The sequence below is a fragment of the Saccopteryx bilineata genome, chromosome 10 (genome assembly GCF_036850765.1).
Source record: "Saccopteryx bilineata isolate mSacBil1 chromosome 10, mSacBil1_pri_phased_curated, whole genome shotgun sequence".
Classification (NCBI taxonomy): Eukaryota; Metazoa; Chordata; class Mammalia; order Chiroptera; family Emballonuridae; genus Saccopteryx; species Saccopteryx bilineata.
The window spans coordinates 36,396,770-36,419,107 of NC_089499.1; the positions used below are offsets into that span (position 1 = coordinate 36,396,770).

General features: G+C 38.5%; 1 protein-coding gene across 1 annotated transcript in view; it reads right to left on the reverse strand.

Moving 5' to 3' along the window:
- Nucleotides 1-22,338, reverse strand: part of ACAD11 (acyl-CoA dehydrogenase family member 11) — a 96,396-nt gene that overhangs the window by 53,962 nt on the left and 20,096 nt on the right. Inside the window, exons 5-10 of the mRNA XM_066244889.1 lie at nucleotides 22,087-22,251; nucleotides 14,671-14,812; nucleotides 13,746-13,867; nucleotides 7,728-7,834; nucleotides 6,275-6,401; nucleotides 259-336 (exon numbers count right to left, since the gene is read on the reverse strand). Coding sequence (XP_066100986.1) covers nucleotides 259-336; nucleotides 6,275-6,401; nucleotides 7,728-7,834; nucleotides 13,746-13,867; nucleotides 14,671-14,812; nucleotides 22,087-22,251 — 741 coding nt within the window. The remainder of the gene's footprint in view (nucleotides 1-258; nucleotides 337-6,274; nucleotides 6,402-7,727; nucleotides 7,835-13,745; nucleotides 13,868-14,670; nucleotides 14,813-22,086; nucleotides 22,252-22,338) is intronic.

Below are 22,338 nucleotides of genomic sequence, written 5' to 3' on the forward strand. Positions count from 1 at the left end.
GTTACAGATGGTAGTGAGTAGTGTTGACTGTATTTTTTTCTTTAAATATCTGTAAGAGGCTGTTTTCATCACATACCATACATAAAACACTACGCAACCTAATTTGTATATTAGTCTATTTTAAACTTCTTTAAAAAAAGGTTATTATTGATATATTATCCTCTATATATTTAACAAAAACAGCAACAACAAAATGAAGTCTTAAAAAACACCTGCATATATATTTTCCAATGTTAAAGGTTTTCTTATTTTTCTTACCTTGAGCTTATCAATTACTGGAGGTTTTTTCCACTGGTCTACTGAATTTTCATTTTTAACATAGAACTCAATTACCTCCTTAAAGTAATAAAAAGAAAAAAGCTCATTAGCTAAAGTTAATACAAAGTAAATAATGCCATAAACTGTTACTATACAAAGAAAACCTATTTAGGTGAAGCAGTTTTTTCAGCTGTTATTAAATCAATAATATTTAGTTCTAAAACCAGACACAGAAGTATAAAATATTCTAAAGGCTTTCTGCTCACAAAATTACACTGCCTTAAATATTAGATAACAGACTCCCAAAATCTTACACCAAGGTTTGAATATTTCATTCTCAGCAATATGGCACACTGGATGATCACAGAAACCCCTCCCAGGGTAGTACAACTAAAAATATCTGGTAAAATATTTAAAATAGTTTTAAAAATACATTTAGAAATGCATTTCTGTGCTGGAAGGAAATTAAGAACACTCAGAGTTCACAAATAAAAAACTCCTGACTTTCCAGGTGTGAGTGAGCACAGGTGCCGAGTTTGCCTGGGGGCTGGGGGCTGGTGCAGGTTAGCCTGGGCCTTAGTTTTTTTTTGTTTGTTTTTTGTGTTTGTTTTTTTTTTACAGAGACAGAGAGAGAGTCAGAGAGAGGGATAGATAGGGACAGACAGACAGGAACGGAGTGAGATGAGAAGCATCAATCATTAGTTTTTCATTGTGACACCTTAGTTGTTCATTGATTGCTTTCTCATATGTGCCCTGACTGCGGGCCTTCAGCAGACCGAGTAACCCCTTGCTCGAGCCAGCGACCTTGGGACTAAGCTGGTGAGCTTTTTTGTTCAAACCAGATGAGCCTGCGCTCAAGCTAGCGACCTCGGGGTCTCGAACCTGGGTCTTCCACATCCCAGTCTGGCGCTCTATCCACTGCGCCACCGCCTGGTCAGGTTGGGCCTTAGTTTTTAATGGTCACATAGGCAGGGGTCAGGAGACAAAGCCAAATGCCCCAAGGGGGCAAAAGGATTAGAGATCATCTCCTTTCTTCACCAAAGCCAGGGTATATAATGGGTAAAACTTAAATGGGAAAACAAAAAGAACAAAAACCCACCCTTCAGAGGTAAGCCATGGGGAAGAGTACATATATAGGATAGAATAGGAAAAAGAAAGAAGTACTTCTAGCTTGAAGCCTGTCTTTACCTTAGTTGTGGATCTGAATTCAGAGATTTGTGGGGCCCTAATATCTCATGCTAAAAATTAATCTACATTGTTCCTGGTGACAGGGCCTAAAAGGACCTGGCAGAATCAAAAGCAAATCCTTCCTGGAGAAAGAGCTTTAAACAAAGCCTTACACAATCCCTGCAGATAAAATTCTATTTCAAAGACTATGAGTTCAAAATAAAAAATTAATGAACACTCAAGGAAACAAGCCACCATTAGCAAGAATTAGCAAAAAAAATAGTTCAACAAAACAAAAACATGCTCCCCAATAACACCTGACACAGAATATAAAATATTTGTGTCTAATAGATTTCAAGAATAAAGGAAGAAAAAAAAATATGACAAAAGATTATCGAAATTGGCCAAATTTGAAAAGGAATTGAATGCTACATAAGGGAAAGAAAATCCATAGTAATTACACTTAAAAACTCAATGCAATGGTTCTCAAACTTTGTTGAGTTTCAGAATCACTTGGGGAACTTGGTAATAGTACAAGGGCCTCTGTGCTATCTTACTTCAATGGGCCTGGGGCTTCTATATTCTTCACTAGCTTTCCAGGCAATTATGACACAATCCACATTTTGAAAGCCACTGCTCTATAGATGGTTGAAAAGATTAGATACAGGTAAAAAAAATAAAATAAAAAGAATCTGAAGAAATTTCTCCTTTCCTGAATGAAGCATTAGAAATTTAATAGAAGAAAAATATGGCCCTGGCCAGTTGGCTCAGTAGATATAGAGCGGTGTTTCCCAATGTGGGGCCCACACCCCACAGGGGGGCAATTCGATAGTTAAGGGGGGCAATTTGAAAATGGACTCGACATGACTTTAACTCTTTCGCCCCGGGCCATTTAAATGCAATGCTAGATATCAGTGCCAAATTTAACAAAAAATGCAATTCTTAAATAATTGCGGTAAATAATTATTAAGTATAATTTCGTTTGACGAGACCAAAATATCAACTGGGTGACTGGCGTCATCAAGTAAACTTTGTCCTGGGTTCACCGCGGAGCGTGCCGTCTGCCGCGGGGGGACCCTGGACGTTTTAAAAACTCGCTAAACAACGCAGTTATTCTCACCTAATTGGCCCATCACAACTTCTGTAGTGTTTCACATCATTCAGTTGGTGTTAATTTGAAATAAGTGTCAGTCAAAACTGTTGTAAAAGCTCATTGATTTAATAAATATAGGAAATTAGTAAGGATATTGAAAAACAACTTATTGAAAAGCTGAAAACAAGAAAATTCTCCTTGCAAATGGATGAATCAACTTTGAGAGACAGTGAGGCAGTATTGATAACTTACGTAAGATATATTGATAAAGGACATTTTGCTGAAGAAATGTTGTTCTGTAAAAGATTAGAAAGCACCACTACCTCCAAAGATATATATAATAAGCTAAAAAACTACTTAGATGTCAATGATATACCAAATGAAAAATATAACATCTTGTGCTGCGGATGGTGCTCCCAATATAATGGGCAAGAAAAATGGCTGCTTCAAATTGATGAAAGATGTGAATCCAGAAATGATTCTTGTGCATTGTGTTATTCATAGGGAAAACTTGATAGCTAAAAACATCTCGTCTGTTCTGAATGAAGTATTACATACAGTAATAAAGTGTGTTAATGCTATTAAAGCTAGTGCCAAATGTGAGCATCTTTTCAAGCTATTTTGTGAAGAACAAAATGAAGACCATGTGAGACTTTTACTTCATACTGAAGTAAGATGGCTATCTAACAGGAAACTGTTTGAAAAGATTTATGGAACTGTTTGATACTCGTAGTGATTTTTTTAAGCGACAAACCTGAAATGAAGTATCTGTTAACAATAGATGGTAAAGCATTTGTGAGTTATTTAGCCGATATCTTTGAAAAACTAAATATATTAAATAAGCAACTTCAAGGAACAAATAAAACTCTTGTCGATGCAAAAGCAAAGATATTTGGTTTCATTACCAATATTGAGTATGTCAGAAACATATTAACAGCAAAAACTTTAAACAGTTTCATTGGCTCCAAAAATGTGAAGTAACTGATACCGCTTTACTTGTTATTGTCAATCATTTGAATATTCTATTGGCTGATTTAAAAGAAAGATTTTCTGATTTAAAACAAATTGATTTCCCAACATGGATGATGCAGCCAATGTTAGTGGATTTGTCTGATATATCAAATATGCAGTATCAAGAAGAACTCGCAGAATTGCAAAATGATGAGTCAGTTAAAGCTTTATTTAATATCCAAGGAGCGATGGCATGGCTTTGTGAGGAAACAGAAATCAAATACCCAAATTCAACCAAATGTGCAAGAAAACTATTGCTACCGTTTCCATCTTCATTTTTAGCTGAATGTGGATTTAGTGCTGTAAATGATTTACTGGTAAAAAAAAAGAAATCAGCTGGATATAACACAATGTGGAGACTTGAGACTAAAGCTAACCAAATTGGAACCTAATATAAAATCTCTGTGCAGCAAGCATCAAGTGCAAGGATCACACTAAATTAAAATAATAAATTAATATAAAAAATCTGTATTAAAATTATTTGGAATTTAAATTTGTTTTTCATTATATGTTTTGAAATTTTACTTACTGTGTTTTGTTAACAATTTCATAGTGATTTCTTCCTAGAACCTATCATTTATGTTTATTAAGTGAACAAATCAATTTTTTAATGTTAAAAATTATGTATGTTACATGGGGGGGACATAAAAATTTTAGAAAGGTTAAGGTGGGGCATGGCACAAAAAAGGTTGGGAAACACTGATATAGAGTGTTGGCCAGTGTATGGACATTATGGTTCAATTCTAGTCAGGGCACACACAAGAAGCAACCATCTGCTTCTCTCTCTTCCCCTCTCAGAGCCAGTGGCTCTACTGGTTTGAATGGTGGCCCGGGTGCTGAGGATAGTTTGGTTGGTCCAAGTGTGGGTCTCAGGCACTAGGAATAACTCAAGTGGTTAGAGCATTGGCCTCAGGCGCTAAAAATAGCTTGGCTGATTCGAGCATCAGCCTCAGATGGGGATTTCCAGGTAGATCCTGGTCAGACCACATGTGAGAGTCTGTCTCACTATCTCCCTTCCTCTCACTTAAAAAAAAAAAAATGGGAGTCTTCGATGAAGAGGATAGAAGAGATGGAATGTTGGAAAAAATAGATCTAAGAAGTTTTAGAACTTTTTAGTTTAGTTCTAAGAACTACCTTAGAGCTGACAAAAGACACAAATTGAGAAAGCTCAGTGAAGCCAGAGCACAGTCAACTGCAGAACCTCAAAGAGAAAGAAAAGCTCTTCAAGGAGGAGATCATGGATAAACAATTAGGATTGTGAGCTGACTTTTCAGAACAACAAATGAGGACAGATATCAGTAGGATAATATCTTCAATTGCTGAGAGAATCACTGTCAATCTAGAGTTCTATATCCAACAAAATGCTTTCCCAAGAATTAGGACAAAATAAAGGCATTAGAAAGAAAGAAACAGAGGAATAAAGATACAGAGGTAGAGAGAGAGGAAGAAAAAAATGAGCATAAACCAGTACTTCCCTCTACCATGAAAATAAAGTAAAAGAGAGAAAAAAGATAAAAGCTTATGAGAAGATTCTCATTAAAGGAACTTGATTCTAGAAGAAACACCTGAATTGCAAGAAGTAAATAAAATGATCAATACATGGGTAGTAGCCACATAAAACAGTAAGTAATAGTAATCTCTAGTTTGTACATAAAGAATCAAGATGAATTAAAATCTTGGATTATAAAGGCATTTTCCAATACTCTGCTATCATAGCATCTTTGTACATACTTTTATTTTCTATACATGGGCTAGTAGAATTACTTTACTGGATTAAAGGCTATGAACATTGTAAAAACTCCATATTACAAAATTATTTTCTAAAATTGTTCCATCAATTTAGTCATATACTGTATTTCCCCATGTATAAGAAGCACATTTTTCCAAAAAATTTGGGGTCTAAAAACTGGTTGCGTCTTATAAAGTGGTTGTTGAGCTCTTACTTGCATTTCCTGCTTTTTCACGTGCTTTCAAACTGGAGACCTCAGTGTTCCAGGTCGATGCTTTATCCACTGCGCCACCACAGGTCAGGCTGCCTTACAATTTCTAAACCGGAGTTCTACCCACACACATACTGCAGTCACCTGCCTTACATATTTTCATAATAGCTTTCCTCTTTTCTTCACAGCATTTATCATCTCTTATTTAATGTCTTTCTTTCATGTTAAAGTATAAGCTCCATAGGAGTATAAACCCTCTCTGTCTTGTTCTTTCTTTAACTTTCAATGGTTCTCCAGGTGCCTAACCCTTTATTAGATCCCTGATAATTATTTAACTGAATGAATGAATGTACCATGTTACTTCCTTACCCTCAGGAAACTGACTGAAATTTAATACCTTAAGTAGTAGGATGTGGGAAAAGAGGTGGTAGTATGTGGGAATGGCTTGAAACGACATGCAAAATTTTCTGGGCCTTGTTTCTCCTACAGTTCTCTTAATTCTCAAAGGGGTATATAAAAACAAAGACAAAAACAAGCTCAACATCACTAAGGATCTCTACAAAAAAAATGTTATCTTCTTTTTATTTAATTTTAATTCCACAGGTTTATCTGTAGCATTCCCTTAGCATAATTTACAAGCGTGAAGATTTTTGGGATCAGGTTCTATAGCAGGTCAGTGCTAAGGTGGGAGGGGCATCTAGTTTGGAATTGACTGTAATATGATACCATGGCACTCCTAGGAGAGATAGCAGAAATAATTCAATAGCCCTTGAGCACAAATATATACTTCTCATACAACACTTACCTTTTCGGCTGGAAGGATGTGCTGTTGCATGAAACGCTTCACTCTAGTAAGAACTTCCTGGCCTCTCCTAGTCTGTACAAACAACTCTCGGGTAGTATCACCCTGTGTTACTGTAGTTCTGTAAGTTCTTTAAAAAAAAAAAATTACAAAGATAGCCAGAATTATTACATTTGAAAATAATGTGAAGTCTTCCCTAGCTCCCCCAAAATAGCACTCAGAAAGAGTTCCCAAATTTGGAATTTTTTAAGTCTTTCATATTATGGCGTGAGTGCAGAATCACTTTATTTTGACCATCAAAACTTTAATGCTTAAACATTATTTGGGGAAAAGTAAGCCTGGCATGACCTCAATCAATGATAGTTTTGAATCTTTATTGAAGTAATCTGTTAGAATCTCTATAAAAGGACAAGAGGGACCAAAGAAATTGAACATAAACTTAATAATTACTCTTAGCATATGCCTGATAAATATACCTGCTGGGTGTCATTATAAACAAGAGGTCTAAAGATCGGTTAATAGTGGAGCTCACAAATACCCATCTATAAAGAGAACTGTAAAAACATAAATGTCCTAACATTATGCCATAACTCCCTGTGGCTCGGGCAGAATTTCCAGGGACAGCATCCTCCACAAATTCACTAAGTCCCATATATCACACCACTCAGATGGAAGCTGTGGTTGGCAAAGTGTGTTAGATACCTCAAAAAGGGCTCCACTGACAGCAATATGGATCTCAAAGGTGATTACAAAAAGTCTGAATAGCCTGACCAGGCAGTGATGCAGTGGATAGAGCATTTGACTGGGAGACGGAGGATGCAGGTTTGAAACCCCGAGGTTGCCAGCTTGAGTGGAGGTTCACCAGCTTGAGCATGGGATCATAGACATGACCCCCTGGTCGCTGTCTTGAGCCCAAGGTCACTGGCTTGAGCAAGGGGTCACTCGCTCTGCTGTAGCCCCCCGGTCAAGGCACATATGAGAAAGCAATCACTGAACAACTAAGGAGCTGCAACGAAGAACTGATGCTTCTCATCTCTCTCCCTTCCTGTCTGTCCCTTTCTCTGACTATCTCATTATCTCTGTCAAAAAAAAAAGGTCTGAATAAATTTCATGACATGTGATGGTGGAAGAGAGCAACATTTCAAAATTTAATAAGCACCTTATATAATTTATAAGTTTAAATAGGCATATGTAAGTAACAAATAGAAGGAAACATTTGAAAGTTTTAGCTATAGCCTTAAAAATTTATATATACAAGTTGTCAAAAACAATCATAAATATAGGTATTTTCTTTATATTTGAAGTCAATTTATTTTCAGGCAGACAAAACATTTACCAAACAAATTATTGTGATTGGCAGCAACAATCCTAGTATAACAAATACAAACAGTATATAACCTTCACATACCTAATAAAGGCTCTAATTTGAGTTAGCAAAGAATTCTATTTTGCTTACCTTTTGGAGAGTAGCAATCCAGTTTCTGCCAAAGGTTGCACAGCACCGGCAAACTGAAAGCTATTGTCGGACACATCATTACCCAGAAGATACCTACTATACACTCCCTATAAATAAATTAATTAAGAGCAATTAAAATTCATTGAAAACTGTTCTTTACTAGTCTTTGCAGCTTCCCAGCTATGTGAACTCACAAGGTACCAAGACATAAATGAGATTATCAATTCTATTAATTTACATAAAATAATTATTATCCCTTACCCCCCCCCAAATTAAGAGTCACCTGACTTGTGATGGCACAGTGGGTAAAGTGTCGACCTGGAACGCTGAGGTCACCGGTTTGAAACCCTGGGCTTGCCTGGTCAAGGCACATATGGGAGTTGATGCTTTCTGCTCCTCCCCCTTTCTCTCTCTCTGTCTGTCTCTCTCTATCTCTGTCTCCTCTCTCTAAAATGAATAAATAAAATCTAAAAAAAAAAAAGAATCATGGGATTAGCCAAAAAACATATATAAATAACACACAGACAAAGACATCAGTGTGGCAAAACCAGAAGGAAAGGGCTGCGAAGTCAGGTGGAGGCAAAGGTGGGGAAAATGGGAGCGGGAAGACTTGACTTGGGGCTGAAGGTGCACGACACGGTGTGCAATGGTATTATATATATATATTTTTTTAATTTTTATTTATTTATTCATTTTAGAGGAGAGAGAGAGAAGGGGGGAGGAGCAGGAAGCTTCAACTCCCATATGTGCCTTGACCAGGCAACCTCAGCATTCCAGGTTGACGCTTTATCCACTGCGCCACCACAGGTCAGGTGCAATGGTATTACATTGAGTAGTACACTTGAAATCTGTATGGTTTACAAAGCAATGTCATCCTAATAAATTAATTTTTAAAAAGAGTCAAAAAATTTATTTGTATCATCTGGTTAAGACATTCTCATCTTAACAGAATTGTAACCGGGAATCAAATCAAACTTGAAAATGAGCTCAGCAGTTACCAAAGATAACAAACTGGTAAGTTAGATTACCTCTAAAAATCACTGCTCTCCCTTCATAGTGTGGGAAAAATCTAAAGAAACCAAAACAAAATAAACTATAACAGTGGTCCCCAATCTTTTTTAGGCCACAGACAGGTTTAATGTCAGAAAATATTTTCACAGACCGGCCTTTAGGGTGGGATGGATAAATGTATCACGTGACCGAGACAAGTGTCAAGAGTGAGTCTTAGACGGATGTAACAAAGAGAATCTGGTCATTTTTAAAAAATAAAACATCGTTCAGACTTAAATATAAATAAAACGGAAATAATGTAAGTTATTTATTCTTTCTGGGCGGACCGGTACCAAATGGCCCACGGACCAGTACCGGTCTGCGGCCCGGGGGTTGGGGACCACTGAACTATAAAACCAAAGAGAAAGCAATGAGATGACCTCTAAGAATATTTTATCTCATTTTCTGGACCTCTAGTTTAGGTAATATGCCTCCATTGAATAGTGTTAACTAGTTTTCTTAATTGTCCGTGTTCTATACTCTTTCTTCTCCCCTGCCTCCCCACCAAAACACAACTAAATTTGTTTTTTAATTTTTAATTTATTGTATAAACATGGTTTCAAGTGTCCCGCTCAATAGAACACCCTCTACACACCACATTGCCCCCCCCACACCATGCAAAGTCCTTTCCACCCTCCCCTACTTCAATGGCCTCAGGCTATTGTTACCCTGTTTTCTGTATCTATGTGTTATGTATACAGTATATAATTTGATTAATCCCTTCACCTTCTCTGATCCTGTCCTCTCTTCCTCCCTCCGACAGCTTTCCATTGTTCCATGTGTCCATGCCTCTGTTTCTATTCTGTTCCTCAGTTTATTGTACTCATTAGATTCTACATATGAGATCATATGGTACTTGTCTTTCTCTGCCTGGCTTATTTTACTTAGCATAATAATCTCCAGGTCCATCTATGCTGTCGCAAAAGGTAAGATTTCCTTCTTTTTCATTGCCATGCAGTATTCCATAGTGTAAATGTACCACTGCTTTTTTATCCACTTGTCCACTGATGGACACTTGGCCTGTTTCCAGATCTTGACTATTGTAAATAACATTGCAATGAACATGGGGGTGCATATCTTTTGAATTAGTGTTTTGGGATTCTTAGGATAAATTCCTAGAAGTGGGATAGCTAGGTCATAAGATAGTTACATTTTTAATTATTTGAGGAAATGCCACACTGTTTACCACAGTGGCTGCACCAGTCTGCATTCCCACCAGCAGTGCAGGAGGGTTCCCTTTTCCCCACACCCTCTCCAGCACTGTTTGTTGAATTGTTAATGACAGCTATTCTAGCACATGTGAGGTTAATATTTCATTGTGGTTTTAATCTGCATTTCTCTAATGATTAGTGATGTTGAGCATTTTTTCAATGCCTGTTGGCCATCTGTATGTCCTCTTTGGAGAAGTGTTTAATCAGGTTCTTTACCCATATTTTAGATTGCTCCCCTTCCTGGTGTTAAGTTTTATAAGTTCTTTATAAATTTCTGTTATTAGCTCCTTATCAGATGTATTGTCGAATATGTTCTCCCATTGAGTGGGCTGTCTTTTTCTAAAAAAAATATTTATTGGGTTTTTTTGAGAGAAAGAGTAGAGAGAAAGAGGGAGAGAAATAGAAAGGCATGGGGGAGGAGCGGGAAGCATCAGCTCATAGCTGCTTCTCGTATGTGCCTTGACCCAGCAACCCTGAGGACTCGAGCTGGTGACCTCCGCATTCCAGCCCTATGCTCTATCCACTGTGCCACCTCAGGTCAGGCTGTCTTTTTATTTTGTTAATGGTGTCTTTTGCTGTGTAAAAGCTTTTTGGTTTGATATAGTCCCATTTGTTATTTTGTCCTTTATTTCACTTGCCAATGGAGAAATATCGGCAAAAAATACTGCTATGCGCCTCACCAGGTTGTGGCGCAGTGGATAGAGTGCCAGACTGAGATGTAGAAGACCCAGGTTCAAATCCCTGAGGTCGCCAGCTTAAATGCGAGCTCATCTGGCTTGAGCATGGGCTCACCAGCTTGAGCACAGAGTTGCTGGCTTGAGCGTGGGATCACAGATACGACCCGTGGTTGCTAGCCTGAGCCCAAAGGCCGCTGGCTTGAACCCAAGGTTGTTGGCTTGAGCAAGGGGTCACCTGCTCTTCTGTAACCCCCCAGTCAAGGCACATATGAGGAAGCAGTCAATGAACAACTAAGGAGCCACAATGAAGAATTGATGCTTCTCATCTCTCTCCCTTCCTGTCTGTCTATCCCTATTTATCCTTCTTTCTGTTTCTGTTATACACACACACACACACAATATATATATATATATATATATTGCTATGAGAGATGTCTGAGAGTCTACTGCCCATGTTTTTTTCCAGGATTTTTATAGTTTCACGACTTACATTTAAGTCTTTTATCTATTTTGAGTTTATTTTTGTGAATGGTGTAAGTTGGTGGTCTAGTTTCATTTTTTTGCATGCACCTGTCCAATTTCCCCTATAACATTTATTAAAGAGACTGTCTTTACTATATTGGATATCCTTTGAAATTTTTATATAATTCTTTTTAAGATTTTATTTTTATTGATTTTAGAAAGGAAGGAGAGAGAGAGAAAGAGAAAGAGAGAGAGAAGGGCAGAGGAGCAGGAAGCATCAACTCCCATATGTGCCTTGACCAGGCAAGCCTGAGGTTTTGAACCGGCAACCTCAGCATTTCCAGGTCAATGCTTTATCCACTGCGCCACCACACATCAGGCTATATAACTCTTTATATAGTTAATAGTTTTCCCATTATTTCCAATTTCATATTTATAGTTAGAATGAAATGTTTATGATCATCTCTAAGGCTACTACTACAAGGTAAAGCAAAAGTAGGTTTTCAGTTGTCAGTACACAATTCACAAAGTTTATTATTGTATTATTATTAATTACTGTATTATTTTTCATATAAACAGCTATAAACCTGCTTTTGCCCCACCTTGTATATAGTTTTTGACATATATTAATTTCAAGCATAACTCATGTGAAACTTTTATTTGTAATGAAAATCCATTTTAAATTCAAAACCCATTTGATATCTGATTTGTGGAAACTGACAAATATAGAAACATTGCATAAGCCCTGTTTTGAGAAACTCATCCAATACAAAATTGAGACTCATGGACATAGATAAAAGTGCAGTGGTTACCAAGGGGACGGAAAGGGTGGAGAAGGAGGGTGTGGGGGGGAAGGGGAGGGTCTTAAAGAGAAACAATATATAGGGTGACAGAAGATGATTTGACTTTGGGTGACGGGTATACAGCATAATCGACTGTCCAAATGATGTGGAGATGTTTTTTCTCGAAATCTATGTATTCTGGTTGACCAATGTCACTCTGTTAAATTTAATTGTTCAAATTAAAAAAAACAAAAAGAGAAACTCATCCAATCACCTTGCTTAACTAATATAATTAATATTATTTTAAAATATAGGATGAGATGTAACCCAACTATTTCCTAGAAGACATTACAGTTCATGGATGGCATGAACTCTGAGAACAGAGAAAAATAACCATAGCCTGACCAGGTGGTGGCGCAGTGGATGGAGCATCGGACTGGGATGCAGAGGACCCAGGTTCAGGACCTCGAGGTCACCAGTTTGAGCGCGGGCTCATCTGGTTTGAGCAAAAGCCCACCAGCTTGAACCCAAGGTCGCTGGCTCCAGCAAGGGGTTACTCGGTCTGCTGTAGCCCCACGGTCCAGGCACGTATGGGAAAGCAATCAATGAACAACTAAGGTGTTGCAACAAAAAACTAATGATTGATGCTCCTCATCTCTCTTTGTTCCTGTCTGTCTCTATCTATCCCTCTCTCTGACTCTCTTTCTGTCTCTGTAAAATAAATAAATAAATAAATAAATAAATAAATAAACTCTTTAAAAAAAAAAAAGAAAAATAACCGTAATTTTTCTTAATCTTTCTTTTCCCATTCTTTTTTGTTTTTAAAATCTCTTATTTACCTTTTCTTCTTCCAAGCCCTAGCTCCTTGCTACTAATAAAGTATTTCAATTTCTTAAACCCCCAAGATTCAGAGTACATGGAAAGTGAATTACTATAAGAAAAATGCATTTGTTTTGATTAAGCTGTAATTTAAAAAAACTGAATTTATGCTCAATCACATACATATGACATTATTAGAAAATAGAAAAATTTACTCATCTATTCAATTGAAGAAATATATTAAGAGACTACTATATATATATAATAGTATTAAGCTAGACTTTGGGAATTCAAAGCTAAATCTTTCCTCATCATCAGATCTGGTTAATAAAGGGTTTTATAGTCTGAAGCAGACTCATTCAAAGATTTTAGCTCTGTCTTACATTGGATATTCAGAAAATAGCCAACTCTCACAAGCTTTTCTCTTTTTGTCATTATGCCTCTCTCCATCCATATTTCAAGTTTATTATACCATTAAAGTGATAACATATTTTGCTAATCAACTTTTTTCTTTGCCAAATTCCTATTCTGTTAATTCTAGATTTATATCTTACCCATATCTGGTATTTGTCATTATGAAAAGCCAAATGATCTAAAGATAAAGAATACAAAACCCCTGAAGACCAGAAAATATTGCCAATCACCTGACCGGTGGTGGTGCAATGGAAAGCGCTTGACCTGGGACACTGAGGTCCCAGGTGCGAAACCCCAAGGTCACTGGCTTGAGTGCGAACTTGCTGGCTTGAGCTTGGGATCATAGACATGATCCCATGGTTGGTAGCTTGAGCCCAAAGGTCACTGGCTTGGCTAGAGCTCCCTGGTCAAGGCACGTATGAGAAGCAATGAACTGAAGTGCTGCAACTACAAGTTGATGCTCCTCATCTCTTTTCCTTCCTGTCCTCTCTCTTACTCTTTCTCACTCTCTTGCAAAAAAAAAAAAAAAAAAAAAAAAAGGAAACATTGTCAATAGTACATTAATAAATAACAGTGAAACACAGATTAAAAGCAAATAATTACCTGCATTATTCCAGCCAATTTAAAATATGCAAGGGCAAGAAAGAAATTCCAGTTAGGAAGAAGAGAATTAATTCCCCTGCAGCGGCAATATATTGAAATTAGTTCTTCCATTGATGGTATCCCTATAAAAACAGCATGTACTGTAGACTTTTATACAAATCTCATGGTGAATATTTCAAAGTATTGCAATATGTTTATGAAATTAAATATAATAACCGCCCTGGCCGGTTGGCTCAGCGGTAGAGCGTCGGCCTGGCGTGCGGGGGACCCAGTTTCGATTCCCGGCCAGGGCACATAGGAGAAGTGCCCATTTGCTTCTCCAACCCTCCCCCCCACTCCTTCCTCTCTGTCTCTCTCTTCCCCTCCCGCAGCCGAGGCTCCATTGGAGCAAAGGTGGCCCGGGCGCTGGGGATGGCTCCTTGGCCTCTGCCCCAGGTGCTAGAGTGGCTCTGGTCGTGGCAGAGCGATGCCCTGGAGGGGCAAAGTATCGCCCCCTGGTGGGCAGAGTGTCGCCCCTGGTGGGCGTGGCGGGTGGATCCCGGTCAGGTGCATGCGGGAGTCTGTCTGACTGTCTCTCCCCGTTTCCAGCTTCAGAAAAATACAAAAAAAAAAAAAAAAAAAAAAATATATATATATATATATATATATATATATATAATAACCATTAGTCCACATAACAAAACATGTTCTAAATATTGATTTCCAAAAGAACACTATATACAAAGGATCACATTTTGTTATGTTACTAAAAGTGTAATGCTATATTCAGAAAAATTAATAAAGAATAAAATAATTTAGAAACATTTCAAAACCAAATTAAAGCTATTTATCCAAAATGGTTATATAATACAATTATTAAGTTATGAGCAATAATAAAGACAATTTTATATTAATAAGCAATTTAGGCATCATGATGTTTTCATACCTCTGTTTTCTTGAGGATAAAAGCTTGAATGTTTCAATCGAAGTGTCCTTGGCCAAAAGTAGAACAGGGAGAGGAAAGCTAAGTCTGACAAAGGATGACCAATGGTTGAAAGCTCCCAATCCAGTACAGCTATAACTCGAGACTGTAATTAAAAATAAAAAGGTTTGAAAATATTAAATCGAAAACAACTAAAATGAGAAAATAAGTGAGATAAAATATATTCAAAATCTTATTTTCCATCAAAAGCAAAGCTGAGCTCATAGTTTGTAGTCTTTACCCACACTTGCTCATCTCATTTATCAAGGAACTAGCCTTGATTGAGTAGAGCCAAGTCCTCTGATGCAACATTGGCCACCAGTTCTCCAGCCTTCTCCTTTGCACAGCCTTAATACCTGTCCTAATGAGCGGCAGCAAAAACAGTTGAAACTTCCCAACCAGGAATAACTGCAGTAACGAAGAAACTCTAATAATTACTTATAATTTAAGAGTCTATGCCATATGTAATTAAGAGTTTCTTTAGTGATTAATTTTACTACATAACAAATATCTCAATCTTATGGCAATTGTAATTTTTTAAATAAGTTATTTCATGGTGTAAATATAAAAATGTAATGGTTATAAAAGATGCTATTTATTTTATGAATAGAAAACATACCATTATATAGCAACATAACAGTCATGTAATTAAAAATTTTTTTTATTTATTCATTTTAGAGAGGAGAGGGAGAAGGGGGGGGGAGAGCTGGAAGCATCAACTCCCATATGTGCCTTGACCAGGCAAGCCCAGGGTTTTGAACCGGTGACCTCAGCATTTCCAGGTCGATGCTTTAGCCACTGCACCACCACAGGTCAGGCCAACAGTCGTGTAATTTAGATAACAGAAAACTTTCCTCATTCTACTTTGTAACTATTCATCAAGGGATCTTACATCTTTATGTTAAGAACATAGGACATTCAGCTGTAAATGCAGGGTGGAAAGCAATTTGTGAAATAATACGGCCCTGGCTCATTGGCTCAGTGGTAGAGCATCGGCCTGGTGTGTGGCTGTCACAGGATCGATGACCAGTCAGGGCACATAGAAGCGCCCATCTGCTTCTCCACTCCTACCCCTCTTGCTTCTCTCTCTTTCCCTCCTGCAGCCATGGCTTGATTGGAGCAAGTTGGCCCCAGGCGCTGAGGATGGCTCCATGGCCTCAGTTGCTGAGCAACCAGCAAGGCCTCAGATGGGCAGAGTTTTACCCCTTAGTGGGCTTGCCAAGTGGATCCCAGCTGGGGCATATGTGGGAGTCTGTCTCTACCTTCCCTCTTCTCACTGAATTAAAAAAAAAAAAGTGGCCCTGGCCGGTTGGCTCAGTGGTAGAGTATCGGCCTGGTGTGCAGGAGTGCCGGGTTCGATTCCTGGCCAGGGCACATAGGAGAAGTGCCCATCTGCTTCTCCACCCCTCCCCCTCTCCTTCCTCTCTGTCTCTCTCTTCCTCTCCTGCAGCCAAGGCTCCATTGGAGCAAAGTTGGCTCGGGCGCTGAGGATGGCTCCATGGCCTCTGCCTCAGGTGCTAGAATGGCTCTGGTTGCAACAAAGCAACAGCCCAGATGGGCAGAGCATCGCTCCCTGGTGGGCATACTGGGTAGATCTCGGTTGGGCGCATGCAGGGAGTCTGTCTGACTGCTCCCCGTTTCTAACTTCAGAAAAATACAAAAAAAGAAAAAGTATAGTTTTTTTTTTTTTTTTTTTTTTTTAACAGAGACAGAGAGAGAGTCAGAGAGAGGTACAGACAGACAGGAATGGAGAGATGAGAAGCATCAATCATTAGTTTTTCGTTGCGCATTGTGACACCTTAGTTGCTCATTGATTGCTTTCTCATATGTGCCTTGACCGCGGGCCTTCAGCAGACCGAGTAACCCCTTGCTCGAGTCAGTGACCTTGGGTCTAAGCTGGTGAGCTTTTGCTCAAACCAGATGAACCCGCGCTCAAGCTGGCAACTTTGGGGTCTCGAACATGGGTTTGTGGGCATCCCAGTCCGACGCTCTATCCACTGCACCACTGCCTGGTCAGGCAAAAGTATAGTATTTTTAAATTTAAAAAGTTATAAACGAGTACTCAAAGTTGAAAGGATATACACTAAACTTATAGCAATAGCTGTGGTTACTTCAAAGGATTGAGGAGGGAGAAATGGGGTATAGGAAAGTGAATCTCCACTGGAGTGTCTGTACAGAGGAGTGACATGATAGGATTTACCTTTTGAGGGTCTCTGGCTGCTATGTTTGAATGGACTGCATGTAACAGGCTCAGTGAGGAGTATGCAGCAATAATCTAGATATTATGCAAGCAAATAAAACAGCAGAGCTGGACATGTGAATAGCTGGGTTTCATGCCTTTATATAACTCTGTATATGCTTGAATTCCCTTATAAAATTGTAACTTTGTGGAAAAATGTGGACTTTGAAACCAGACAGACCTATATTCAAATCTTAGCTCCACCATCTACCAGCTGTGTAATTCTGGACAATGTAGTTAGTCTTTCTGTTCCTCAATTTTCTCAGTCATAACATATATCTCCTTGTATAGGGTTAAGTGTGACAATTAACTGAGGCCAGGTAGCATGAGTGTTTTGTTTACCACTTCCTAGCAAAGTGCCTGGCACATAGTAGGTGGCCAATATATATTTATTCAATGAATAAGTACAGAGCCTGGCATATAACAGGCAATTAGAAGGATTATGGAAAAATTTGATACTTCTCTGCTCCATGATTTCACTTTCTAAGACTTTTCATTGTTGTGGTTATGATATATTATAAACTACTATTCTTGCTAGATTGATAAGCTAAAGAAAAACATTGGATGAATTTTTCTCTATCATTCTATTTGTTTCTGTGCTCTTAACAGCCAAAGAAAAGATGAGATGAAGAGACACTTCCTTATGCTATAAATGTTTATCTTTTTCTCTGTGAAAACTGGGAATCTCTTCTAGAGTTACATTTCAAGATATCTGAAACAATTTTTATGTAATTACACAAAGCTATAAAACAATGGCCAGCGAGAAAAGTTCATAGTTAATAAAATTGTATCAATTAACATAAACTAACTGGCAATAATAGTTTATCAGATCCTGTATATACCTATTTGTATACAGAGCTATGAAAAGCTCAGAACAACTCCTAGTGGTTAAGATAAATATTTACTAATTCATCATGCTGTTAAAAAACTTATTAATAAAATTATTTTTGACAGTTTTACTGTAACCTCATCACAACTGAATGTTTTTGATGATTATGTTCTATATTGAGTTTTATTTTTCTATGTATGCTTTTGTACTACTGAATTTTATTAAAATATATGCATCTTTTCTTTTCAAAACAAAAGAAATACATAAAAGCTAACAGGATACAACAGTAGATGAAGAAGGCAGGGAGGAAGATAATAGAATTTTTAATAAAAAGATAAAACTAGGAATAAGGCTATTACATAAAATCAAATGTCGTAAGTCACATGTAGTTGTTAATGTAGTCAGTAATATTTGCTCTGAGTTTTCTATGGACAAAATAAAGTGTGAAGCATGATCAGTCACAATGTTAATAGTGTATGTAGCTTAAAAACAAACCAGTCGCTCAAAAGTGACAATTTTTCTTGACAATGAGGCTTAAGAAAAATGTCACCTATTGATCTGCATAAAAGAGCTATTATAGAGGGCTGTAATGTCTACAAGAACATCAAGAGAACTTCAAAGCATATATAATCTCCAGAAAGCAACTTATGCTGAAAAATGACTAAAATAACAAAACTGAGCCAAGTACAAGGCAAGACCATATGCTGATAGTGGGAGTTTCGATAAGAAAAACAACTTGAGAACTTGAGAAGGATGGACAAGATGTGAAAAAGCCATTTAAAAAAAAAATTTTTTAGCCCTGGCCGGTTGGCTCAGCGGTAGAGCGTCGGCCTAGCGTGCGGAGGACCCGGGTTCGATTCCCGGCCAGGGCACACAGGAGAAGCGCCCATTTGCTTCTCCACCCCTCCGCCGCGCTTTCCTCTCTGTCTCTCTCTTCCCCTCCCGCAGCCAAGGCTCCATTGGAGAAGAGATGGCCCGGGCGCTGGGGATGGCTCTGTGGCCTCTGCGCCAGGCGCTAGAGTGGCTCTGGTCGCAACATGGCGACGCCCAGGATTGGCAGAGCATCGCCCCCTGGTGGGCAGAGCGTCGCCCCTGGTGGGCGTGCCGGGTGGATCCCGGTCGGGCGCATGCGGGAGTCTGTCTGACTGTCTCTCCCTGTTTCCAGCTTCAGAAAAATGAAAAAATAAAATAAAATAAAATAAAAAAATAAAAAATAAATTTTTTTTTTATTCATTATAGAGAGGAGAGAGAGAGACAGAGAGGGAGAGAGAGGAGAGAGAGAAGTGGGGAGGAGCTGGAAGCATCAACTCCCATATGTGCCTTAACCAGGCAAGCCCAGGGTTTCGAACCGGCGACCTCAGCATTTCCAGGTCGACGCTTTATCCACTGCGCCACCACAGGTCAGGCGAAAAAGCCATTTTTAAAGTCACAGATTTTACAAGTTGATGCTTCTCATCTCTCTCCCTTGCTGTCTATTTGTCTCTGTGTCTCTCTCGCGTACATGCATGCACACATACACACAAACACACAGAAGTCAGATCTTACAAAGAGGTGAACTTCCAACTTAGATGAAATTACGCAACATAAATACCTGCAGCAAAAATATGACTCAAGCTCAGTGTTGGAGATTGTGTAAAGTTAAGAAGAAGATTCTGGAATGAGAAGTTATCTAAGAATAAGAAACCTTATCTCTCTTATATTACTTGTACACATCCACAGTAAAAAAATTATTAATTTGCCTGACCAGGCAGTGGTGCAGTGGACAGATCGTCAGACTGGGGACGTGGAGGACCCAGGTTCAAAACCTCGAGGCCACCGGCTTGAGTGTGGGCTCATCTGGCTTGAGCAAGGGCTCACCACTTTGAGCATGGGGTTGCTGGCTTGAGCATGGGATCATAGACATGAGTCCAAGGTCACTGGCTTGAGCAAGGGGTCAGACACTCTGCTGTAGCCGCCCAGTCAAGGCACATATGAGAAAGCAATCAATGAACTAAGGAGCCACAATGAATTGATGCTTCTCATCTCTCCTTTCCTGTCTATCTGTCCCTATCTGTCTCTCTCTCTCTGACTCTCTGTCTCTGTCAAAAAAAAAAAAGTATTAAATCGGTAATAAAGAAGGTAGTTTGTTTATTTATTTATTTATTTATTTAAGAGGCAGAGACAGACTCTTGCATGTGCCTGGATTTGGATCCACTCTGCAAGCCCCCTACCAGGGGATGCTCTGCTCATCTGGGCCTACTGCTCTGTTGCTTGGCAACCAAGCTATTTTAGCAGCTTACAGAAGGCTATGGAATCCTCCTCAGCACCCAGGGCCAACTTTGCTCGAACCATTCGAGCCATGGCTGCAGGAAGGGAAGGGAAGAGAGAGGGAGAGAGATAAAGAGAGAAGGGGAGGGGGATGGGTGAAAAAGTAGATGGTCGCTTCTCCTGTGTGCCCTGGCTGGGAATTGAACCTAGGACTTCCACATGCTGGGCCAACGTTCTACCACTGAGCCAACTGGACAGGTAATTTTAAATGACTGATCATGCCCATATGGGCCAGGCAGGATTAGAAGTCAAATGAAGTTATGAAGGGTTTATGGATTCTAGAGAAAGAGCAATTGAGTTTGCAGCATTTCAGGAGACGTATAAAGAAATAAAAGAAGTAGAAAGTGAAGAAGGCATAGTCAAAGACAAGGGGTTTCAATTTCTGGATCACTCAAGTTGACCAGTTCTAATGGCGATGAGAAACAGTAAAATGTAGAAGGAATTATACAGCATTGGAAATCTATAAACCTGAGTTCAAATCCTAGCTTTACTGTGTAAAGTAAAAAGGTTGAAAAACCTGCAATCCCCGTATCTTTTCTAGGAATAAAATTAAAATTTATAACTAGCTTATCTCCAACTACACTGACATTTTAGAGACAATGCGGAAAATTAAAAAGAAAAAGCCATTAAAAATACCAGTTTTTCTTCATATCAAATCATTTTTTTCTTTTGAAGTTAATTAATATACAGAAGGCTGCAAGGCAAATGACTTCCGAAGAACAAGGATATATATATGTTATTTTAAATATATCTGATTACTAATTAATGAATGCAGATGAAGTATCTATGGGTTTATCTGTTTATAATAAAGTATATTTGTCTTTCAAGTTGAAATGGCAATATGCACATAAAACTCCAAAATCTTAAACACTTTTCAGCCAGATGGTTAAAATTTACAAAATTAGAATTTAGAAAATTAACAGTAGTTTCCAGGAAAACTGGATTTCTTTTGAACACTGCAGTGAGCGAATTGCACTGCTGAAATACACGCTTGAGCATGCTTCAAATACTTTACATAGAAGTAAATGGAAAATAACTAGGGATTGCAACACGGAGAAATATGCTTTTATTTTGCCATAAACTTTAGTAACCCTTTACTGGCTAACCACACAACCACATTCATTCCTGGAAGGTTTATCACTTAAAATTTTATTTTCTTTCTTAACTGTTTGACTTTCTGATGATAAAAATAGAGCATGCTGTTTTGCAACAACAAAAAACAATAAAACCTCAAACCATAAACATTACAGAAATATACAATTCACAGGCCTCCTATAATTTTGTCCCCTACAACTAGTGGAGGAGGGTTATCATTTTTTTTTTTGTTTTTTTTTTTGGGGGGGGTTATTGTTTTTATTTGTTAGTGCTCTTTATGCCACCTATGTCAGAAAACCTGCAGGACTCATTTCTTTCTTTCTTTTTTTTTAAATTTTATTTATTTATTCATTTTAGAGAGGATGGGGGGAGATAGAGAGAGAGAGAGAGAAAGGGGAGGAGCAGGAAGCATCAACTCCCATATGTGCCTTGACCAGGCAAGCCAGGGTTTTTTTTTTGTTTGTTTTTTTTTAAGACATATTCATTTGTTGTTCTTTTTTTTTTTAAGACTTTATTTATTTATTCATTTTAGAGAGGAGAGAGAGAGAGAGAAAGAGAGAGAGAAGGGAGGAGCAGGAAGCATCATCTCCCACATGTGCCCTGACCAGGCAAGCCCAGGGCCTTGAACCAGCAACCTCAGCGTTCCAGGTCAATGATGCTTTATCCACTGTGCTACCACAGGTCAGGCCAAGCCAGGGTTTTGAACCAGCAACCTCAGTGTTTCCAGGTTTACGCTTTATCCACTGTGCCACCACAGGTCAGGCAGGACTCATTTCTAAAAGGTGGAGAGGTGAAGACAGTCCTGAATGCAGGGGAAAGGTGGGAAAGGCTGGGTTCTGGGGGGGAACGTCCGAGTACGTGTGTGCCATATCAGACCTACTTAATTTATTGTAAACATGGCTTTCGGTACCTCTGTAGGGTGGAAAACTATGTTGTCTAGTTTGAAATCTCCATGAATCAAACTTTCTTCATTATCATTATCTGGCAAGTTCTTCATTAGCCAGTCGGAGAGCTGGTTCATGGCAGGGATGTCCTGGTGAGCTGCAGCTTGATACTGTTTTGTCCAGACTGCTACCTAAAGATAGATAAATAAGAAAAATCATACAGCTAGAAGTGGAATGTAAGATTCAGCAATTCTAAAATTAAAACAAAATTCAAGTAT